This window comes from Eublepharis macularius, chromosome 18 (assembly GCF_028583425.1).
Source record: "Eublepharis macularius isolate TG4126 chromosome 18, MPM_Emac_v1.0, whole genome shotgun sequence".
Classification (NCBI taxonomy): Eukaryota; Metazoa; Chordata; class Lepidosauria; order Squamata; family Eublepharidae; genus Eublepharis; species Eublepharis macularius.
In genome coordinates this window covers 40,174,378-40,195,579 of record NC_072807.1, presented here as the reverse complement: position 1 = coordinate 40,195,579, position 21,202 = coordinate 40,174,378, and the positions used below count along the sequence as shown (strand labels likewise).

The 21,202-nt window shown below is 54.0% G+C and overlaps 1 protein-coding gene across 1 annotated transcript in view; it reads right to left on the bottom strand.

Moving 5' to 3' along the window:
- Window positions 1-339: 339 nt before the first annotated feature.
- Window positions 340-21,202, bottom strand: part of ALDH1A2 (aldehyde dehydrogenase 1 family member A2) — a 41,070-nt gene continuing 20,207 nt past the window's right edge. The window contains exons 4-13 of the mRNA XM_055002552.1: window positions 20,384-20,513; window positions 18,383-18,444; window positions 15,628-15,756; window positions 15,396-15,509; window positions 8,265-8,367; window positions 6,227-6,411; window positions 4,736-4,900; window positions 4,163-4,320; window positions 3,368-3,442; window positions 340-2,777 (exon numbers count right to left, since the gene is read on the bottom strand). Coding sequence (XP_054858527.1) covers window positions 2,705-2,777; window positions 3,368-3,442; window positions 4,163-4,320; window positions 4,736-4,900; window positions 6,227-6,411; window positions 8,265-8,367; window positions 15,396-15,509; window positions 15,628-15,756; window positions 18,383-18,444; window positions 20,384-20,513 — 1,194 coding nt within the window. The 3' untranslated portion in view covers window positions 340-2,704. The remainder of the gene's footprint in view (window positions 2,778-3,367; window positions 3,443-4,162; window positions 4,321-4,735; window positions 4,901-6,226; window positions 6,412-8,264; window positions 8,368-15,395; window positions 15,510-15,627; window positions 15,757-18,382; window positions 18,445-20,383; window positions 20,514-21,202) is intronic.

The following is a 21,202-nucleotide window of genomic DNA, read 5'->3' as shown; positions in this document are numbered from 1 at the left end:
GCATGGCTCAAGAGGGGCCAGTGGTGTCTCTTTGCAAGTGATCTGGGTGTTAACTTCATCATATCTGTGATTCATCTGGAGAGGAAATAAAGAACATCATCCCGTCTTAATAGTCGATCCAAGGCTCCAGCTGAGAAGCAAGAGTTTACTGAGCCACCCTGCTGCGGTCCGGGATTTCAGACTTCTCAATGACGGCTGAAGTCTACGGCCACAGTGGGTGAAGGCAGACCCTGCCGCTGACCTGGATCCACAATTCGGAGGGGTTGTTTTGTTTTTTTCTTTTAAGAAGGAAAATACAGCTGAAATAATATTTTTTAAAAACCAGCTCTTTCTCTCTTTCATTTTGCAAACGAAAACACAGCTACTGCAAGAGCACTGCCTCTGTCCCAACAGGCACTCTTCAGGGCCCACCAACCGCAAAGGACGGCCATGGTTCAACTTCGAAGGTTTTTAATGGAAATCTGCATAGAAAATACTCCAGATCCTTCCCCCTCCCCCACTAATTTTTTAACTATATACATGATTAAAGTGGTAACAACAAACTTCCCAGGCTTAAGAGACTGCCAGTGACATGCATTTGCCAACTTTTTAAAAAAGGATGCATCGAACCAACTTGTGTGCATCAAAGGTGGGGGTGGGGGGATGGCAACTTTAGTTGTTACCGGAATTTATTTGAATCAACACACAAAGAGAGACAACACACACACAATACAGAGGAGTACACAGGGTGAATTCTTAGTGCTGGCACCAGTCTCCTTTAAAAGTATACAACCAAAAAAGAAAGAAAAGTCTCCTTTCAGAATGAATATTGGCGAGAATAAGAAAACTAATTTCTTAACACATTTCTTTTAAAAACTCTGAATTAACACTACAGTAGGAATACATGACATTCACGTTGCAGATGCCCAGGAATTATTTTGCTTGCAAACAAAGAGCTGGGATGCATTTAGCCAAATGATGCTGGAGGGAAACTGCGGTGCCATCGGGCTGGTCCTGGGGCAGGGCAGGGCTGTCTTATGAGGCAAGGCTCAAGGGAAACACTGAGGGGCCATGCCATGCAAACGGAGAACCATGTCCATGAGGAAGCGCGCCTGGGCAAGATCCCTGAAAACGGGCGGCTTATTTCAATTAGTCTCGGGCAGGCGGGCTTCCGGATTGCTTGTGCCTGGGGTCCGTTGGTGGGCTGGGCGGGGAAGGGTGCTATTTGGACTGAGAGTTTAGGCAGAGGGGCCAGCCACGGTGGCAAGTCAATGCTGTATCCTGCTTACTGTGCTAGAGGGGCATCCTTGTTGGGAGGCAGAGCCCCCCAGCCTCAGCCCCCAAACCCCCTGAGCTCTCCTGCCTCCCTCTTGCCGGTCTTGCCAACATCCTGCTTCGTTGCATGTCTGCTTCAAGGGGGGATGACATTTTAGTTCAATGGTCCTGAGCTCAGAGTTTTGGACACAGAGGGAGACCTGGGTACAAGCCTCCACTCTGCCACGAAGCTTGTTGGGTGCCCTTCACACACAGCCTCACCTGCTCTCAAGGTCCTTGGAGGGGCAGAATGTGGCGGGCCGGGCCAAGCACACCACCCTGAGCCCCTAAGAAGGGCAGGGTTACAAGGCACAAGAGAGCTCAAGCAGTGCTGGTGTGGAACTAGACTCTGCCCCAGGAGCCGCCTGTCTTGCCTCCCCTCGTTGGCATGGGACGATGCATGTTTGGAGGCCCTTGATGAGTTGCTGCCCTGCTGCTGACAGCCCACTGTGGTAGGTCAGGTGGGGCCAGGCATGCACAAGGCCATCACATCATGCATGTGCCATGGTTAGTTAGATGTTCCAAGGAGGAGAGGTCTCATACATCATCAAGTCATGCCAGTCAGAAACAAAACTGCCAAGTTAACTTCTGCACAGAGCTTGAATGCCCGAAGAAGATGTCAGCTGCTCTTTTTCATCGTGCCTGCAACATTCTTGGTGCATTTTTGACTGTGGGATTTTGGACCATTTCACAACACCTCCCGCTGCTGCAGTGTGGATGGGACAGCTTCAGATTGTGGCTGAAGACAATCAGCTCTAAGGAGCTCAGCACTGAGAAAGCCCACCATGCGCAAACTCCAAAGGGTAGCAGCTTGGAGAAGAAGGGTATGCGGGAGGGCAGCCAAGGAGTGATCTAAAGTATGGGAAATGCAGACCTTTTCCCTACAAGGCCACTGGCTGCCACAAAGAGAAGCCACAGCTGCACCACAGTTCAAGCACCAAGTCTGCACATTTTGATGCAACAAAGAGAACTAGAAACATACTTCAGAAGAAAAGTGAGTGGAGAGTTTTGTGACGCTGGTATGCCTTGGGAGTCCCTGTTAGAAGATTTATGTAAATCATCCATGTCTGGTTCTGTGCCCCCTGCCCTGCCTTGGGATGAGATTTCTCTTGAGAACAGGAAGGGCCCGTGTCAGCCCTCCTGGTGGGGCAGGGCATGCCAGAGCCACCATCGTCCTCAGGCAAGAGTGGTGCGTGGATTGGCTGGCCTGGCAGGCCCAGGGAGCACACAGTTCCCCACTTGCCTGTACAAAAGAATGGTTTCTGGACTGCAACGAACCCAACGCACACTTGAATTCCGAGCCAGATGCAATTCTAGGCTTTACAAAATTGTCTTTACAATTCCTGAGTGCATGTCCCTATGAAGGAATCCCGAGGGTCACATGCTCCGTTGTGACTCCTCGTCTTTCTTCTTACGAGTTCTTTTGCGGAATCTTTATTGTCACCGTCTTCACTTCAGAATATTCCCGCAGTCCGCACTCTCCCCTAGAGAACAAACAGAGCACAGGTGGAATTGCGGCTGCCCCTTTAATCTGCAAGGCACCAAAGGGCTGTCGGAGACAGGATGTGGCCACAGGCGGAGGCAGTTGGCCAGGCTGCAGTTATCGAGAGACAAGAGGAATGGCAGGTTGGAGAGAAGAAAGCTCACCCATGGAGAACAAGCCCCCAGGAATGTCTTTGGCACACTCCCCATGGAAACTAACAGGAGATGCGCAAGAGGCCCACCCTGCTTTTGTGCATCAACGAGGCTAGTGCAGAAGTTCTTTGGGCCCTGTGTTGATTTGTGGGAAGGGACGGGTTGGCTTGCCCACCCCCTTCCCTGCAATCTCTTGGGCCTGACTGAAGCATGATACTGGCGGAGGCAAAAGCCCTCTCCTGTGGGGACCCTGCGCACGTGCAGCCCTGCAAAGCTTCTGCCTTGCCATTGTGTCCTTGCAGTCAAACCTCCTTGCAGTTCCAGGGAGAGCAGCTGTAGAGATCCAAACCTTGTATGTCTCCTGGTTCCCAACCCACAGCCCGGGGGGCACAGCAGCAGCCTGCCAGAAAAGCATTCATGCAACACGTGCCATGCTTACATTTCTCTCCCGTTGCCCGACATTTTGAACCCTCCAAAAGGACTCTGGGCGTTTAAAGCATTGTAGCAATTGATCCTGCGCAAGAGAAAGAAGCCAAGTGAAGAGGACGGACCAGTCAGGATCTGGTCATCCCACCCACAGCAGGCATGAGCTCATTCGCTACTGCGGCCGGATCCCTTTGCCGCAGGTGCTCAGGGACGGCCTCGGCATTTCTCTCAGTGCTGTGCTCTCCTCCTCCTCCATTAGGAGACTTCTTACAAACTTCCAGAACTGGAGCATGTGCCATCCTCAGAAACTTTCCCTCCCTTCAGTTCACAGGCCATGGGTTTCCCTCTCCATGTTACCAGGTGCACATGTAAGCATGAGTTAAAACCAGTGCAAAAAATTGTCCCTCTCATTGCATCGAGGTCCTCACTGTGTGGTGTTTTACTGACATGCACATGTGCTCCTCCACATCAGGAAAACACCACACACAAAAAATCTTGATCCTGCCCTCTGCATCACTGCATGCCTTTTTGCCCTGAACTGAAATCTGTGGCAAATTTCTAGTGTGCCAGATGCTGTGAGAGATTCACATCAACAGAGCATTGCTGGCACATTGGTTCCACTGCACAAACAAGCCGGGAACTCCAAAATCCTGGAAGAATTCGCAGTGCAGTCCTAAGCAGAGTTGCATCCTTCTAAGACCATGGAGGACAATGGGCTTGGAAGAGTGGAGCCCTGCTTAGGACTGCAGTGTTGGAGGGGGAGAATTTTCGGAGCAGTCCAAACGGCCGCCTGCAGCCCCAGCCTTACCAGACAGTCCCCGCCTGCATGGCTGCAGAGACAGTCAGGGCCTTGTTGAGATCATTGGTGAAGACGGCGGCTACCAGTCCAAAGTCAGAGTTGTTGGCCCGTTCGATCACTTCGTCCATGGTCTTGAACCGCAGGATTTCTTGAACAGGCCCAAAGATCTGCAAGAGAAATGGAACTGTTGCTTGGCAAAGAGGTTGGATGTCTTGCTGGGATTTCAGCAGAGCCAGAGTTCTGGTGCTTTCCCAGGGCTGAGCACCAGGACTGGTTTCCCTTGCCTCAGCCCTAGAAAATGTGGGAGAGAGAAGACCGTGCCTCTGAGCATGTGCACGTTACATTTCTCTCTCCACTCCCCATCTCCACACATCCCATTTGAATGTTTACACTGCATCCGTGAAGATTTCTTTTGTCACCTGGCAGCAATGAAAAATATCAGAGGTGGTGGGTGGAGGCGGCCCCTGGATATTTTCCCTTGGCAAAAGCCCCCCCCCCCATGGCATTTAGAAGGCTTGAGGAGTTGGAAGAGCCATGGGGCATGTGGGCACATGGTAGCCCAGGGCAAACCCTAACCCTAACCTCTTCCTTGGCGATTCGCATGTCGTCCGTCACGTTGGAGAAGACGGTTGGCTCAATGAAGAAGCCCTTGTGGCCCAGGCCTTTGCCACCACACTCCAGCCGGGCACCTTCGGCAATTCCGCTCTGGATCAGTTCCAGGATCTTGTTGTATTGCTTCTTATCGATCTAAAGGGGAAGGAAAGAGGTGGCTTCACATCCTACTCTCTGGGGAATTCAACTCCAGACGGAAAACACCCGAGAAATGTGCTGGCCTCTCTCTCTTCTCTGGCCTCTAGCCCTCCAACAGGGAGGACCCTTATCCCCAGTTCTCTGAAAGTAACCCCTGGAAACCATAACAGCTCCATCCCAACCCAAGAGGCTTTTGGTTACAGCCAGCTCCAAGGGGCACCTTGTCAGGCGAGCTTGGCCTGGAGACGGGGGCTCAAATCCCTGGTCCTTGGTTGTCTCTGCAGCCTAGCCTACCTTGCAGAATACGAGACCAGCACTGAGTACACAGAAACCAGGCAGCCCTTCAAGCCTCTCACTATATTTTTATCGACTTGCTGTGGGTAACCAAAGACTGGCTGAAGACAGCCAGAAGGCTCCATGACCCTGTTGCCTAATAAAGGGCCTCCAATTTAGGATCTCTGCAGGCCCAAACAAACCTCGAAATGCGAGGCTATGCAGTCCTTCAGATGAGGGATTCTCTCCCCTGCATAGGACATGAGCTGCCTCCAGAAGTCTCAGCAGAGGCTGGGGTGGGAGTCAAGCCTGGATTTGATATGCCAGCACTGCGGTCAGAAGTGGCTCTCCAGTTTTTCCAGGCTTTATAATGCCTCAAGGGCTTCCCAGGGCAGAGGGAAGGCTTGAATGGTCCCATTCAGTGAACCCATTCAAGCACCCTATGGCACCTGAATCCTTCCTCAGGGGGCAATTCAAGCTCTGGAGGGGAGCCAATTGAGAGAAAGGACCGATGGAGTGTGTGTGTGTGGGGGGGGGGTTCTCTATGACATAGCCCCAGGACAAACTGCTCCCCTTTCCTTTGCCTTTCCCCCTTACCCTTTTACCTCTGGAGCTGATAAGAATATGAAAAGGACCCAGACGGGATCTTGAAAAGGAAGTTCAGTTTCCCTTCCCCCAAAGTCAATGGGGTGAGAGGGCACACAGATCGGCCTGAATGGGGCCTTCCCGCGTGAGTCCTCGTGGCTGACTGAAGAGCAAACCAGGTGGTCTGGGGCGGAGCCGCTCAGCTTGGACATGACTGGCAGTGCTGATGGCAGGCACAGGCTTGCCTGTCCCCTCCTCTTCCAACTCCAGGTGGAGCTAGAAGGCAACCCTCCACCCACAGGGCTAATTGTGTCCAAGCCAGTGTCCGCAAACACCTGATGCATTGCCGGGGCTGGGGGACCTCGGCTTGCCTCCTGCCTGACTGCCAGCAGCTTTCCAGGGCAGCAACCCCCTAGGAGGCCTCCTTGCAGTGGAAGGGCCAGCCCACTCCAGCCCTTCTTGTACCTGTGGCCCTTGCTCTGTGGCTGGGTCGAAAGGGCTCCCCACAGCTCTCCGCTTGGCACGTTCGACGCTCCTGCGGACAAACTCCTCGTAGATCGAGTCCTCCACGTAGATGCGTGAGCCTGCTGTGCAGCACTGCCCTTGGTTGAAGAAGACCCCTTGGTGAGCCTGCTCCACCGCGTAATCCACTGCAAAACCAGGAAGCCACACATGCTGAGCCTCTGTCCCCACATCTGCTGCGCTTGTGCCAACAGCAGACACATCGCCTTGCCCTGGCTGCGAACGGCACCGTACAGCTTCAAAGCAAAAACTCTGTGTGTGTGTGTGCGTATGGGGGGGGGGTCCAAACATCAAAACATCCCAGCACATGTGCTTAGTGGACCCTGTGGTTGCTGAAGATGATTCATTCCTTTTACGCAGGAATTCCTGTAAGAACAGAGCAGGGATCAAAAGGGTCTCAAGGCCTGAGCAGAGCCGAGAGATACACAGTAGGAGGTGAGTCACATTGAAGCCAACAATGGAGTAATTAATACTCGGCCTGCCCAGTTCAGGCTTTGCGGGATAGGAAAGCCACAGGCACGGCACAGAACTCTGCCCACTGTGGAACTACAAACGGAGGCGCTGAGGATTAGCCTCCTGCATCCTAGTATCAGAGAGAACGGGCCAACGTTTTCTAAGCCGGAACAATCGCCTGCCGCATCCCCCCTGCAAAGCTGTAAACCAACAGAAGGAAGCCCTCGCTTCTCCAAACTCTTTGGGGACGTTATATGGCCAATCTGAGCCAATGACCCCCCCCCCAAGGGACTGTTCACACATTACAGCTCCTTTGATGCTGACCCACAGGTAGAAGGGCCTTTTCCTGTGCGAGATCCTGGACAGCGCAGCCAGGCTGGGTGAGGAGAGCGCTCCAGAGACACTGCCATTGCCAGAGCAGGAACTAGTGGCCAGCTCCTCCTACCTGTGCCGTGTGGCCCCAAGAAAACCCAGGAGGAAGACGGGAAAGTGCCTTGTGGAAAGGCACCAGGGGAGGCGGGAGCTCTTTCACTGATCCTTTATTTATCATTCCCTACCTGGACCCGGAAGTGGTTGCAAGGCGCCCCAGGGTATAGAGCAATTCCTTCACTCCTCCCGGACAGGAAGGGGGTGCCTAGAGCATCCTTTCTGACTGCAGCATCCTCCCTAGCCCCTCATTCATTGTGATGGAGTATGCATGACAGCCGGAGAGCTGAATGCCCAGAAAGCATGGATGCTCAAAGCCCCTCCCTGCCTCCACCTGGCTTCACCAGGAACATCCAAAACACAGAAACACGCAACATGTTGGTGTCCACACAGCCTTAAGCAAGCAGGAGGAAGGGTGCCAAACTCCAGTTGGGGCCTGGAGATGTCCTGGAATTATAACTGAGCTCCAGACGACAGGGATCACGTCCCCGTGAGAAAATGGGAGCTTCAAGAGGGTGGACTCTATAGCATCACATCTCTGCTGAGCTTCTAACCCTCTCTAGGCTCTACCCCCCCCCAAATGTCCAGGAATTCCCCAGTCCAGAGTTGGCAACTCTAGTAGCAGCCAATGAAGATGGGCAGGAATGGGAAAACTCCTGATATCATAATGCCAGAGGAGAGGTGAGGCTGCTGATTTCAGTGGAAGCTCTGTGTCTTCAGTACTTTTCAGTTCTGAACTACTGGCTTAAATCTTGCCGTAGCCAAGAACTCGCTTGGTGGCCTCCGGCTAGCTGCTGCTCTCTGAAGCCTCAGTCCCTGCCTGCAATATATGGATAATGGCCCCAGCCTAGTTTACGAGTTGTTGTAAAGATTGAGATATGCATGTGGGACCCCCTGAATGTTCAGACACGCGCCTTCTATGCTCAATAGTATTATTAGCAGCCTCTGACTAGACAGTGTAGATGTTGCCTTTGCTTCACCCCAAGACAGTGTAGATGTTGCCTTTGCTTCACTCCAAGATGCTTTGTGAAGCACAGATGCTCATGCACACGCACACACACAGGGCGCATTGCAGACAAGAGGAGTGCAGGAGCTGACTTACAATCCGCATCTGCAAAAATAATGTTGGGGCTCTTCCCCCCCAGCTCCAGGGTCACCCTCTTCAAGTTACTCCTTCCTGCTGCTTCTTGGATCAGCTTCCCAACCTGAAAGGAAAAGGAGAAACTGTTTCCACGTCCCCAGCCCAGCCAAGAGCACCAGCTGCAGAGACAGACAGCAGCAGGCTGCAGCCCTGCGCAGACTGAAGAGGACACCAGGGCCTGCAGCAGTCTTACAGCAGCCCCAAGAGAGCGGGTGCCAGCCTAGCCCCGGGGCATTGCAGTGGGCTGAAGGGGTCTATCTCAGCACAGCTCCCAGCCTGCCCCGTGCAACCCACACAGGGGACCTGATTGGCAGGGGGCTGAAGCAGCAACCCAAGACAGACCCATGGGCAGGTGTGGGCAGCTGAGGCAGAAACTCCAGATGGTTCCCTCCTGTGCAGGGAGGTCTGCGGAAGAAGAGAAGGGCCCTCATGCAGCTCTTGTTCTTTGCCAGGAGGCTTGGGTGGGAGAAGTTCCCCATGGTGGTTTGACCCATGGCCCAGATCTTACGGTGGCCCAGGAGCAAATAAACCAACATGCAGGTGAGCCGGCAAGACAAAGGGAGAGAATCGGGGCCTCACCAGCCCTTCTCAAGACCCCTTTAGCAGGCCTAACCTGCTCTGCTCCCCCTCCCCAAATTCTTCTTCTATGAAGCAAAGCACTGAATCCTTTGGGGATCACGGGATCCCCAAAGGATCGCGGGAACTGATCTTGTGCTCGCTTCAGTTCACAGCTAAAGATGAGGCGGGAGAGAGGAAAGCTGCTTTGCTTGGCCCCTGGGTTGGGTGGGGGGGACATGCACACATTTGCATACATTTGCATGTTGGATCTGCCCTTATGGGCCAGGGGCTGCTCCCATTTCGCATCACCCAACAACTGCAGCACGCTTTACAGGCCCCCGTGGATGGCTTGGGGATTTTTCAGCCAAGAGCAAAAGGACCATGTAAAGAGAGAGCAGGTCTTCTCTCCTGGGAAGCACACCCGGCAGATGGGGTCCTGGGAGAGCAGCCGTGGGTGCCGCTGGTTTTCCTGTGTTTAAAAAGATTGCAGCCGTTGCAGAGGGCAGAGGCCGCAGGAATCCCCGACCAGGAGGAGCAGCGCTGGTCTGCACAGCTCCTGTGCCACCCCTTCCAGAGGTGCTTTTGGCTCTGCCCATGACCTGCCCACAGACAGACAGCAGCGCAGCCTTGCTCAGGAGCCCTGGGGGAGGGACTGCAGCGCCTCCCCCAGAGATAAGGGAGGCAGGAGGGCTGGCACCAGCAGCTCCAATCCATTCCCCGGCCCCTGCATGAATAAGGCTCAGGGGGGTCTCCGGATAAGCCTGACCGAGGGCCCAGAAGTCCCCCCTGTCCCACGGCCAGGCGGGCCTAGCAGCGGCAACAGCCCATCTGGAGGAAGGCCATTTGTCCTGCAGAACATCCTCTATGATTGCTGCCTCTTTTGGAACACCTCTTGGGAGGGACCCTGTGCCTTCCGATGCGCTTTGTGTTCATGCAGAGATCCAGAGCAAGGGAGCACGTGGCTGGCTGGGGAGTGGGGTGGAGTTACAGCCCCCCTCCAGGCACACAGAGATGTGGAATGGCTGGGGGGGGGTGCACTTCACCAGATATCATAAAATACACATGTAGCCACTCTGGGATAAGGGTGTTACCTTCACAGTCAAAAGTGGTGTTGCACCCCACCCCCCACCCCACACACATATACACGCAGTTCCTTCTGCACAGAGTGATGTGTGTTTTGCACTGAGCAGGAATCCATCTGAAAGAAGCCCAGGTGCACATGCTCAGCTACACAAACCACATCCAATCCAAGGCAGAAAGCTGTCGGAGAGACACATTGAGGGAAGCGAGGGTGCCGAAGCAAGCGCTCCAGCCTGGAGCCCGAGGCAGGGTTGCCTGCCGCTCCTGATTGCAGAGCCCTTGGCAGGGAGAGGGGCACGTTGGCCCATAGGTGGCCAGAGATCTCGCTGCCTCTGCACAAGTAAGCATTTCACTATTCTGTTTCAATAAATTATTGCAACATACTTTGGGGGCCTCCTTTGTGGTGGAAAGGAAGTGGGATAAAATATAGAGAGAATGAATAAAATATAAATAAGCGATTAGCTTGCAGGTATTGTGACATTCCAGAGCCGTTCTGTCAAACTCAGAATCATGCCAGGGAGTCTGAGGAGGGGGGCTGTTTGTTGTACAAACACAGCTTGACCTGGAGAAAAGATCACAGCACTTGTCAGTCCAGAGAAACACGATGCCCTGCTGGGCTGGCCCAAGAGCCTTACAAGGACTGCCCTGCAGGGTCCAAGCTGCCAAGCCCCCCCTCCGATGCCATGTGGTGCAGGCACAGGTGTCGGGGGCTTCCACACAGCTGGTAACCAGTCCTTCTAGCAAAGGGGGGCCCTGCTGGCTAAGATCTCTGCTCCTCCCTGAACTGCGATCAGCACAGGAGACAGATCTAAATAATTGCTGGCTTTTTCATTTCCAAACTCACAGCTTAGCAGAGCCTGACCCTGATACACCTGCACAAGCCCACCTCTGCCCCCTCCTGCAAGCTACGGACTTGGACCTTTCCACCCACCACCTCCCCTCCTGCCCTGCTGAACATCCCACCTAAAAAAGAGTTCTGATGAACTCAGTTCATGGCATTTGAGTGTGTCCTTATAAAGGACCTGCCCTTCCTGTTGCTTTGGTGTCGTCGTCCCCCCCCCCCCCCCGCCTGGCTTGGCCAATTTGACTAGACCAAGACTGTCAGAAAAACCAGGGGGGCTCCCCTCTGGCTCGTGCCCACAGGGAAAGCAGATTCTCCTGCCCAGTCCCAGGTAAGTCACATTCCTTTTACAGTCACAACAGAATTGCCCAGCCCAAATCACTGAGGCTCCTCTGTGGCATAAACACCCTTACAGCTCCCCCCCCCTCCCCACCAATACTCGTGGTAACACGAACCCCAGGCAGTTCCTCCGGGAAGGGAGATGGCTAAGAGCACAGTGGCCCACTCCAGTGGGGCTGATGTTCAAGAAGAACTCCGTGCTGGACTATCTCTTGGCAGGCATTACCCAAAATCCGCCGCCTGCTCTCAAGAGGCTGTGGAAACACAAGAGCCCTAGCTGGCGGGTAGCCATGTTGGTCTGCAGTCAAAGACCAGCCTTGGTCTTTAAGGTACTATTGGACTCGGATCTTGCTCTAAATAAGAGTCGTCATTCAAATTTCTCCAGAAGTGGAAGAGTGGGGAGATCTCCTCTGAGAACTTTCAAGGGAAGCCCAAAGACTGTTGACGGGTGAGCAAAGGATGCCCGGGGGGGTTGAGTCCCCAGTCCACTCGGAGCAGAGAGCCCACATGAGCCCGCAAGGAGAGCCAGAGGCGGCTGCAAGGAGGCCTGGATACTGCACCGGCTCATCCATCACGCTCAGGAGGTGTTTGCTGAGCCAGGCAGAAGCGGGACCCCTGCAGCTGTGCGCGACAAACATTTGCTTGGCTGGAATCAGTGCAGGACTCTCCCGCAGTTTGCTTTGATGCTCTCGCCCAGCCTCTGACTGACTGACGTGGTGCTCCAGCTTTCCTAATCATAGCACGTCAAGATAAACACCCGGCCTGGCCCTTGCCTTGGGCTCCACTCTGAAGTGGGAGGGGCCTCCCCAAGGCCCCTCCCTATCACCAGAGCCCACCCCTGCCCTCCTGGGACACGGTGCTGCCTCCCTCCAGGTGGACCAAAACTCCCTCCCTTCTCTGGGTGGCTTTGCTGGGGGTTAAGCTTGGCTGCAGAGTCAGATATTGCAAGAACATCTTGTACTTTCCACCTGTAGGACACGCAGATCCCTTCCTGGGTAGAAGCACGATGGATCTCTTGGGGACAGAAGCAGCTGCAGAACCCAAATTGCTGCAAAGCAAATTAAGACTGTTGCCAGCTGCCCTGCTTCACCTTCTTCCCAGCCTGCATTTCAGCATCCCGCTTTCTCTGGCTTCTTCTCACCAGGACCTGACCAAACATCCACCCAGCCCGGGCCTCTTCTTTCCAAAAGCCAGGGACCTGTACAGAGTTCACAGACAAGACATGAAAGCGAAGGCCATCCACGGCAGCCGCCTCCACCAGTAGGTATCACCCAAGGTGGATTGCCTCTGCACACGGAGGCTCTATTGAGCAGCATTGGCTAGTAGCCATTGATAGCTTTCATATGCCCTGGTGATGTGTACAGTTCTTTCTGGAAGTCGTCTAGCACAGAAATGGAGTGAGTATCCAGCACTCGTCACTCAAGGAGGAGAGCTGTGGAGCGTGCTGCATGACGCCAGGGCGAGGTTCTCTGACCCCACAGGGACACAATTCTTCCCCGGGGCTTGTGACACAAGAGCTCCACACCAGCACTGGCTCCAAGACGAGCTTTAGAGCAGATTGTGTCTAATTCAGTCTGTCATGAAAACGTCAAACCTCAGCGAGCCCAAATGCTCACATAACCTACTGCAAGAACGGGTGGCAGCTGACACAGAGTTTGCTGGTAGGAAATTGCTCTGAGACCCACAGTCCCCACATCTCGCACGGTCTCCTCTGTGCCTTCAGAAGCAGCGCATGGATTCAAAAAAGCTGAGTGATGGCTTGGGACAAGCATGTTTGGGGGGAGGGGATCCCTGGGAAGCAGTGGAGGCCCAGCTGGGGAGTCCTCCAGGAACCACTGCAGTGTCCACAAGATGTCTCGGAGCATGTGGGAGAACCAGACAGGTTCCCTGCCCACACATCTCCCAAGCTACACAAAACACAACCCCCGCCCCAGGGCCACAACATTTGTTTGCAAGAAGAACGCCAGGGGAGGATGCGAGCCACTGGGGCTGTGACGAGGTATTGCTGTGACTGGGGCTTTCCAGTTTAGAAAAGATGACGGGGGGGTGGGTGGGTGATAGAGGTTTGTAAAACTGTGACTGGGGCAGAGAGAGTGGGCAGAGGGAATGTCTTCTTCCTTCCATAATACTAGAAATGGGGGCACCCACTGAAAACAACGGGCAAGAAGTTCAAGACAGGCAGGAGGGGGGGAAAGGGGGTTACACAATAAGTGATCAAAATGTGGGATTCCCTGCCAGAAGACGCAGTCGTGGCCACAAGCACAGTTGGCTTTAAAGTGGGGGGGGGAGATTCATGGAGGAGAGGCCCCTCAATGGCTACGAGCCACGGGAAGTAAAGGGGACCTTCCCCTCCGGAGGCAGGGAGCCACTGAACACCGGTGCTGGGGGAAGGCCTTGGCCTCTGGCCCCGTTTGCTGGCCAGATGGGCTAGACAAAGCCTCGCTGGTCTGGTCCGGCAGGGCTCTTCTGGTGTTCTTATGACTCATGATGTTGGCTGCATGCAATTGGGCTGATGTGGCAGAAGCGGGCATTACCCACATCTCCTGGGCCCAGAGAAACAGCACTTGGGCCCTGCCACTTCGAGAGGACTGCCTGTAATGCACCATGGCCTGCTGGGTGGCTGATGGGGGAACATGCAAAATTGCTGAGTTTCTACCTGCAACGGGAGAGGCATGTGCCGGCACAGAGCGGAGAGGCTGTTCTCCTCTGTACACAGCTGTCATCCCAAGGGTCGAAGGACCAGAAAGGCAGACTAACAGAGCTGCCTTCTTGGCCGCTGAGGACACGGCCTTTTGCCACACACTCAGCAGGCACCCGGCAGCACTGAGTCCAGGCAAGCCAAATCTCTGGGCAAATCCTGGGCACAGCCAGGCTGCGGAATTGTCTTATTCTGTGGATTGCACTGACTTTACGCTGTGTAATCAGCCTTGAGTCTCAACGAGAAAAGTGGACCATAACACAAATAAATAAAATAAAATAAATCATCGGGGCTAATAACCACTGAGGCAAGAATTTGTCCAGAAGCCCTCCAGACTTGGTGGCTCAGATACCGGATGAGATCATGTAGCCCCTCCTCCATTCAGTACACCAGAACGAGGGAGTTAGAACCACAGCTCTAATGGGCACTTCCACAAACTCTGCTTCTTTGACACATGCAAATTGCCCTGAGCTGACTTGGGATGGACCAGCATTAGTCGAAACCACTGGGGTTAGGGATCGACCTGACTCTCAGCATGTTGGCTGCAGTCTGAGTCATTTTTCTCAAGGCCGCAGCGACTCCCTAGCTCGGCTTTTTGATCCCCTGGACTGCCTCCCAGCAAGGCCTCTCACAAGCGGCTCCTTCACACGTTGCTTGCTTATCTTGGTCCCTGGAGGTGGGGGGGGGGGTCTAGTGAGAGTGACTCCGATGACAGCAGGAAATCCCGGCACGGGGTGTGGGGGGGGGGGCGGGGAAGGGCTGTGCGACTGATACAGGCGAAAGATGACAGCCCATTTCCACGGTGGTTTTCTTAAAACCTGCAAACAATTCTGAAAAGGCTAACCATACTCTCTTCCTGGGTGCAGCTGATCTTCACAGACACTGTTGTGAAAGCGTCACTTTGCTGAGTTGCTGTTACAAGAATTCCACGGTACAGGAAATCGAAACCAATATGGAACAGTTTACACTCACGTTGCATTAAAACATCCCAGCTGTTCCCACTTTTGGTTCTTAGAGAGTTGCTTTTTTTCATCTCGGCAATGCTTTTCACTTCCTATTAGTAAGGCTCTTAAAGGCAGGTATCGAGTCAGGGCAAAATCCACAGCGTTTGAATTTAAACGCCTATTAAAACAAAAGCCCTCTGGAATGAAGCGCAGCGTTTATTTTGGCTACGAGAGACAATTCTGAAACCAAGGCCATCTGCCCGTCATCTTCCTTCCCAGGACAGCCTCCCGCAGGAGAAAGACTCTCGATCCAAACCAAGCCCCCCCCCCCCCGTATCCCGGATATCTATCTGGGCAGCTGGTTCAATGGGGCACCCAGCCCCGGTGGCATTCTGTGGTGCTGCTGCCCCGAAAGCTTCTGTTAGAGGCGACCTGGCCCAAGCCAGTGGGGCAGCTGTGGGGTGCCAGAGGGCAAAACGGCCAGGTCAGGTGCATGGGGCATGCAATCTGGGAACTCCCCAGAGGGGATGATGGGAAGTGCCAGCTGGGCACCTGTTTCCACCTCTGGCACCTGCTTTTGCTCCCATGTAAGAGGTCTTACAAGTCAAACCTTCTGTTTTGGAGAGGCTTACCGCGGTGGATCCAGTGAATGCAATCTTGTCTATGCCCGCATGAGAAGCGATCGCTGCACCGGCGCTCGGCCCAAATCCTGGCAAAATGTTGACCACTCCTGGTGGAAACCCGGCCTGTCACAATGAAGCAAGGGAGAACAAGGGATGCCTGGTGAGAAGAGACACCACAGCAGACAGGGCAGCTCTTTGGCTGCTTCCAGGAAGGGAGTGAGAGAACTTCCACCGGGCTTACCTCCTTGATGAGGGCACCCATGTAGAGAGCCGTGAGTGGGGTCTGTTCGGCGGGCTTGATGACAACCGTGTTGCCACAGCAGAGGGCTGGCGCAATCTTCCACACAAACATCAAGAGGGGGAAGTTCCACTGCAGGGGAAAGGCTGGGCTTACCACAGGCAGAAGGGTGCGTCTCCCACCCTCCAAATGGGGGGCGGGGCAGAATTTGCCTGCACTCTGAGGAAGGGCTCACCTCTCCCACCCCACCCCTCAGTTTCCAAAATGAGACCTGGCCCTTAACTGCTGATTCATTCATGGATACTGAGCCTCTTTGTAGAGAGGATGTGGGGCAGGAGGAATGAAGGCTCACGACAGGGGCAGGAATCCTGAGCCACTTCTGTAGTGCTTTGACTGCCCCTGTGGGACACCCTGGAAATGCAGTGGCATTTTATGTTAGAAAACCATCCCAGGGCAGGTCTGAAAGAGAGGCAGCCGAACCAAGGGGGCGCACGGGACGGCATCGGGATGACGGTGGTGCTTGGAGGAGCATTCCTTCATGCCACTCGAGATGGCTATGCTCATCTTATTTGCTTTGATGCCACTGAGTTGGCTGGCTTTTATCGATCTTTTAAAAATTTATTTCTTCTGTCGTTTTATTGAGTGATTTGTTTTCTTGTCATGTTTTGATTGTCCTGATTGGTTTGGTTACATTGATTTTATTGTGTCTTGCCTGGAGCAGATCTGAAGAGCCAGGCAGCATGCTAAATACATAATGGAATCATAGAATCCTAGGGTTGGAAGGGACCTCCAGGGTCATCTAGTCCAACCCCCCTGCACAGTGCAGGAAATTCACAAATACCTCCCCCCCACACACACACATCCAGTGACCCCTGCTGCATGCCCCGAAGATGGCAAAACATTCTCCATTTGATCTCAGACACTCAGAAAGGGACAACAATCTAAATTTAGAAACTGGAGGAGAAAACGGAGGGAATAAATTCGGGCAGACTGAGAGCAAGCACTGTAAGGGGAAATGGATGGCTGTTGCTCTGAGGTAAACACTGCATGTGTTACGGCTTCAACGATGGTGAAAAGGTATGACCTGAGAGCACAGGGTGAGTCCTGAACAGCATCAACAACAAAACTGTACGTGTCCAAAGAAGAGCGTAGGCAGGGAGGGTTCCCCCTTTCATATTTCCTCCTGTGACTGGATGGGTTCTCACCTGGCACCTGGCACTGACCAGCCAGGAGGGACATGTGGGAGGAAAACCAGAGGGCAGCTGTAGACAGAGCTGGTCCCTCCTGGGCCGATTCCAGATGACTAACCTTAAGTCGCTTCATGCTGCCCTCTTCCGGATCGCGACCGGGAAAATGCGAAATATCACGTTTCCTCGCGCGCGTCATCACGCAAAACTCGCGCGAGGAAACGCGATATTTCACATTTTCCCCGTCGCGATCCGGAAGAGGGCGGCATGAAGCGACTTAAGGTTAGTCATCTGGAATCGGCCCTGGTCCATCTCACTCAGCCACTCTGCCCGTCACCCTTTACGGGAGGTGCTAAGGATGGAGCCTGGGCATGCAAAACATACTGCTTCCTATCGAGCTGTGGTAGAAAGGGCTGGCAACCGTTCCAAGAAAGTTCGAGAGAGTTGGTCACAGATCTCTAATGCATTATGTGCTTTGATCATGAAGGAAGCATGTCTGAAAGTCTTTATCTTGGATCAAAAGCACCTTGAAGACACCTTGGATGTTGCTGCTGGTCAGCAGGCTTGGGAAAAAAGAGCCACCGGAAATGCCTTTTTTCCCCTGGGCGGCTCAATTGCTCTTCTTTGCGGGATGTTCATATGTCGGCAGACATGAGTGCGTGCGTGTGCCACTGAATCCCATCTCCAGGATATAAGCTGGAAAGTGGCCATATTGGGATAACAGCAGGCGGACGGCACGGAATGAATTTCTACTTTATTTACTTCATTTATACCTGTTCTTTCTCCCCAGCAGGGACCCAAAACAGCTTAGCTCACTCTCCTCTATTTTATCTTTACAACAATAGGTAGGTTAGGTTGAGAGTGGCCAGCTCAAGGTCCCCCAGTGACCTTCCATGGCAGAGTGGGGATTCCAGCCTGGGTCTCCTAGGATCCCAGTTTGATCCACTGCTGGGGACAGCCAAGAAGGGACTCTCAGCATGGACCCCCTCTGCAGCAGCAGTGGGTGAGAGGGGGCCTGCAGGCACATCACACACACTTGGCCTTAACGTGCCAGGAGTCCTCTTCAGAGGGGGCATGGGGAACACCTGGAAGGGCAAAGGCACTGTGCAGCGGCTTCTCTCAGAAAAGTGCAGAACTCAAGAGCAGGGAGGGGCAAAAACCAGGCTTTCCGAGCTCAGCTGGACCCAGGGCCTGGGACGGAATTACGCCTCACCCACAGAGCCCAGAGTCTGAGCCGCCTCGTGCTGGACAGGAGGAACTCTGCCCTCTATGCAAACCTGTCAATTGGCTGACAGCCCTTCCGGCAGCATGTGGCTCAGTTTGCTCCACTCCAGATAACTTCTAGTCTTCCCCTGTGCCCATCACAGCGAGAACCCGAGTGGTGTGTGCAAAATGAGCGTGTTCAAGGAGTTTGTGGAAGATGCGTCAGCTGTAGGTGCTCAGCTGGGACACCCACAGGCATGCTCCGGCCTCCCCCATAGCACAACCCACATCGCCAAAGCCCAGCTCCCTCGGCGGGCCCTCCAAGCAAGCAGCTCCAGTGGAAACAAAGGCAGCAGGACGCAACTCACCGGGATGATCTGTCCACACACCCCAACAGGCTCGTGTCTGGTGAAGGTGAAATAATCTCCATCTGGAAAGGAGGAAGCCTGTTTACTCTTTAAGGCACTTGTGGGGAGGGGCTGAGAAAGAAACCGTGGGAGCTCCCCCCCGCCCCAGCATCTCTGGGGTGCATCAAGCCCACCCTGGTCAATAAGGGCTGCCAGGACCCAGGAGTCCAGGGCTGTCATTCTGCCATCCCTGATGGCCACGGCACTTGCTTAAGACATTCTGTGGACACCACACCTAGTCACCTGGAAAGGGCTTCCTTTAGCATGTGCTGGAGTGCCTCCCTTGTGGGACCGCACCCCCCTCGCTTCTCCATAAATCAGTGTTCTTGGCATGTTGGAAGCAGTAACACACGCAGGGACACCCTGGGCACTCTCCTCTTTGGAGGGAGGCTCATTCTACTGCACCCCCTGCATTAGGGGCTGTTCAGGGATCCAGTTGCCTCCCATGCAATAAAAGTTTGGAAGGAAGCCAGCCTAGGGCAGCAGCATGCAGAGGCATAACAGGCAGCCCCTTTGGAGACCAGATAATTCTGCCTGCTCTTTTTGCAATGGAATGACCCAATCATCACTTCTGATACAGTGTTAGGGCAGACTGTTGATTGGGTGCAGGCCAGGCCAGACCCAGCAAGCCACGGAGGGGCCTGATGGACTCAGGGCAGCCTTTCATGGTCTCCTCACACCTCCCCAGCAGATGTCTTGTGGTTTGGGGGATTCCTGCTGGGAGAAACTGCCGACACATCTTGCATGGTCCTCAACTGCTCTCCAAGCTGCATCACCTATGCGAGGCAGGCAGCGGACTGGGGGCTTCTGAACTGGCGGAGAGAAACTTCCTCCAGCACCCTGGGCTTCTCACGCAGAGAAAGGCTCCATGCAAGGAACGGAGGGGATGAGCAGAAGGCCCCGGCTGACCCACTGGGGTTTTTGCTTTTGTAGCTTGGGATGTCTTCAAGAGACTCATGAAGGAGCCCCTCTCCTCACCCTGCCCCGCTTCATGCCTGAACAAGACTGATGCAAAGCTGTTCCCAAATCCAGCCGGGCAGCCTGTCTTTGCTCAAGAGAGCCTTCCCTCTGCCCCCCTCTAGCTCAAGACTCTGAAACAGTCACCCTTTCTCGACACCTTCCGCCAGCATTCGGCATTTGCAATTAAGGTGGGATTTTATAGAGATGTTTATTAGACTTCCTTTCTGGCAAGAAGTTTCAACTTCTCCTTTCACAGGGGATGGAGATTAAAGTTGGAATGCCGAGTGTTGCGTCCATCTGCTGCCCGATGCTCGCTATAAAATGGGCGTTTGTGAGACCCGAATAACTGAGCTTGACAAAAATGGGCCCCCTGGCCTCAAGAGGGATCTCTGAGAAGCTGGAAACCCCCAGGATGCTGAAACCATGGAAGTTTTACTGTTCCCCTATAAACCTCAGGAGCCTACAAGACAGAAAACGATCCTCCAGGAAGGGCAGAAAAAGGCATGTGTGCTGTTTGGGATACTAACTTGCATTCTCTGCGCCTGCCCCTTTGCCCCTTGCTCTCTCCCCTCTCTAGTTGACAGGCTTCTCTTCTGCCACTAAAGCACTCTAGAATCCCCCGGAGTAGTCTTCCCAACAGGCTAGAGAGCCCCTCCTGGATGTTTCGGGTCAGGAAAATGGCACGGGGAAGGAAGGCTGAAGCTCTGTCCCTAAGTGCACCACAGAGCTGCTTGGAATTGGGCACCACACTTGCAGCAGTCAGGGAACCTGCTGGTTGTTTCACAGGGAGGGGGCCCAAGACCAAATCTGTGTACACTGTAATGTGTGAATCGGAACAGTGTCAACCTGCCTGGCAAAGTCACTGTGAGAATCCAGTGGGGGAAGGAGAACCATGCAATGACACCCTGAGCTCCTTGAAGGAAAGAAGGGATCAAAAGGAAGGAGGAGGGTGGACAGATGTCATCCCAGGGAGGAGCGGTCACTTCAAAGGAGTTGACTCACCCACAGGAATGGTTGTCCCATGAATCTTGTCTGCCCAGCCGGCGTAATACCGCAAGGTCTTGATGACGCCCTGAAGGTCCACATAGAAAGCCTGCAGGAAGGGCTTCCCACTGTTCAGCGACTCCATGGTCTGGGGACAGAAGAGACCCAAAGGAAAGGCGTGGAGCACGGCCTTGCCTTCCTATGGCTAACGTTTCCAGAGAGAAGGTGCCACAGGTGACTCACCGCCCTTAGGGTATGACCCACGAGGTCCTGGTATTGACCCACCCCAGCGGGCATTGTAGGCCATGGCGAGCCTTCTCCACGGATGCTTTTTCAGAACCACTCAGATCAACTGAGGAGCTCCTCATGGCTGGAACATCTGCACCTGCCAGTGAAAAGCCATGCGGGATGGCCCTTCCCCATATCAGCGGAATGGCCCCCGGGGGCTCATCAGGTGCAGGCCAACCCAACCGTGCAAGCAGCCTGAGCCATAGAGTTTCATGGGAGTCAAGGATGCCCCCCAAATCTCCTGTGATCACGCAACTGCTTCTCAGCACCCCCTACAAGTCTGCAAAGGAAGCTGGCTGCCTGCAGAGGGCATGAAAATGTCCACCAGCCTTTGGAGTGCATAAGCATGCCCAGAGAGCATCTTCCAACATTTGGGGCTACCTGTGGGGGTACAGGACGTGTCCCAGAATGGAGGGTCCTTTGAATGTGATTCATGGATCTCAACGGGATGGACTGGGGAGGAGGAGGTCTCCCACATAGACATTGGCCACCTCTAAGCCTCTTTAGCTACATTAAGGTGCCACTTTGAGTGCCTTCTGGCCTCTTCAC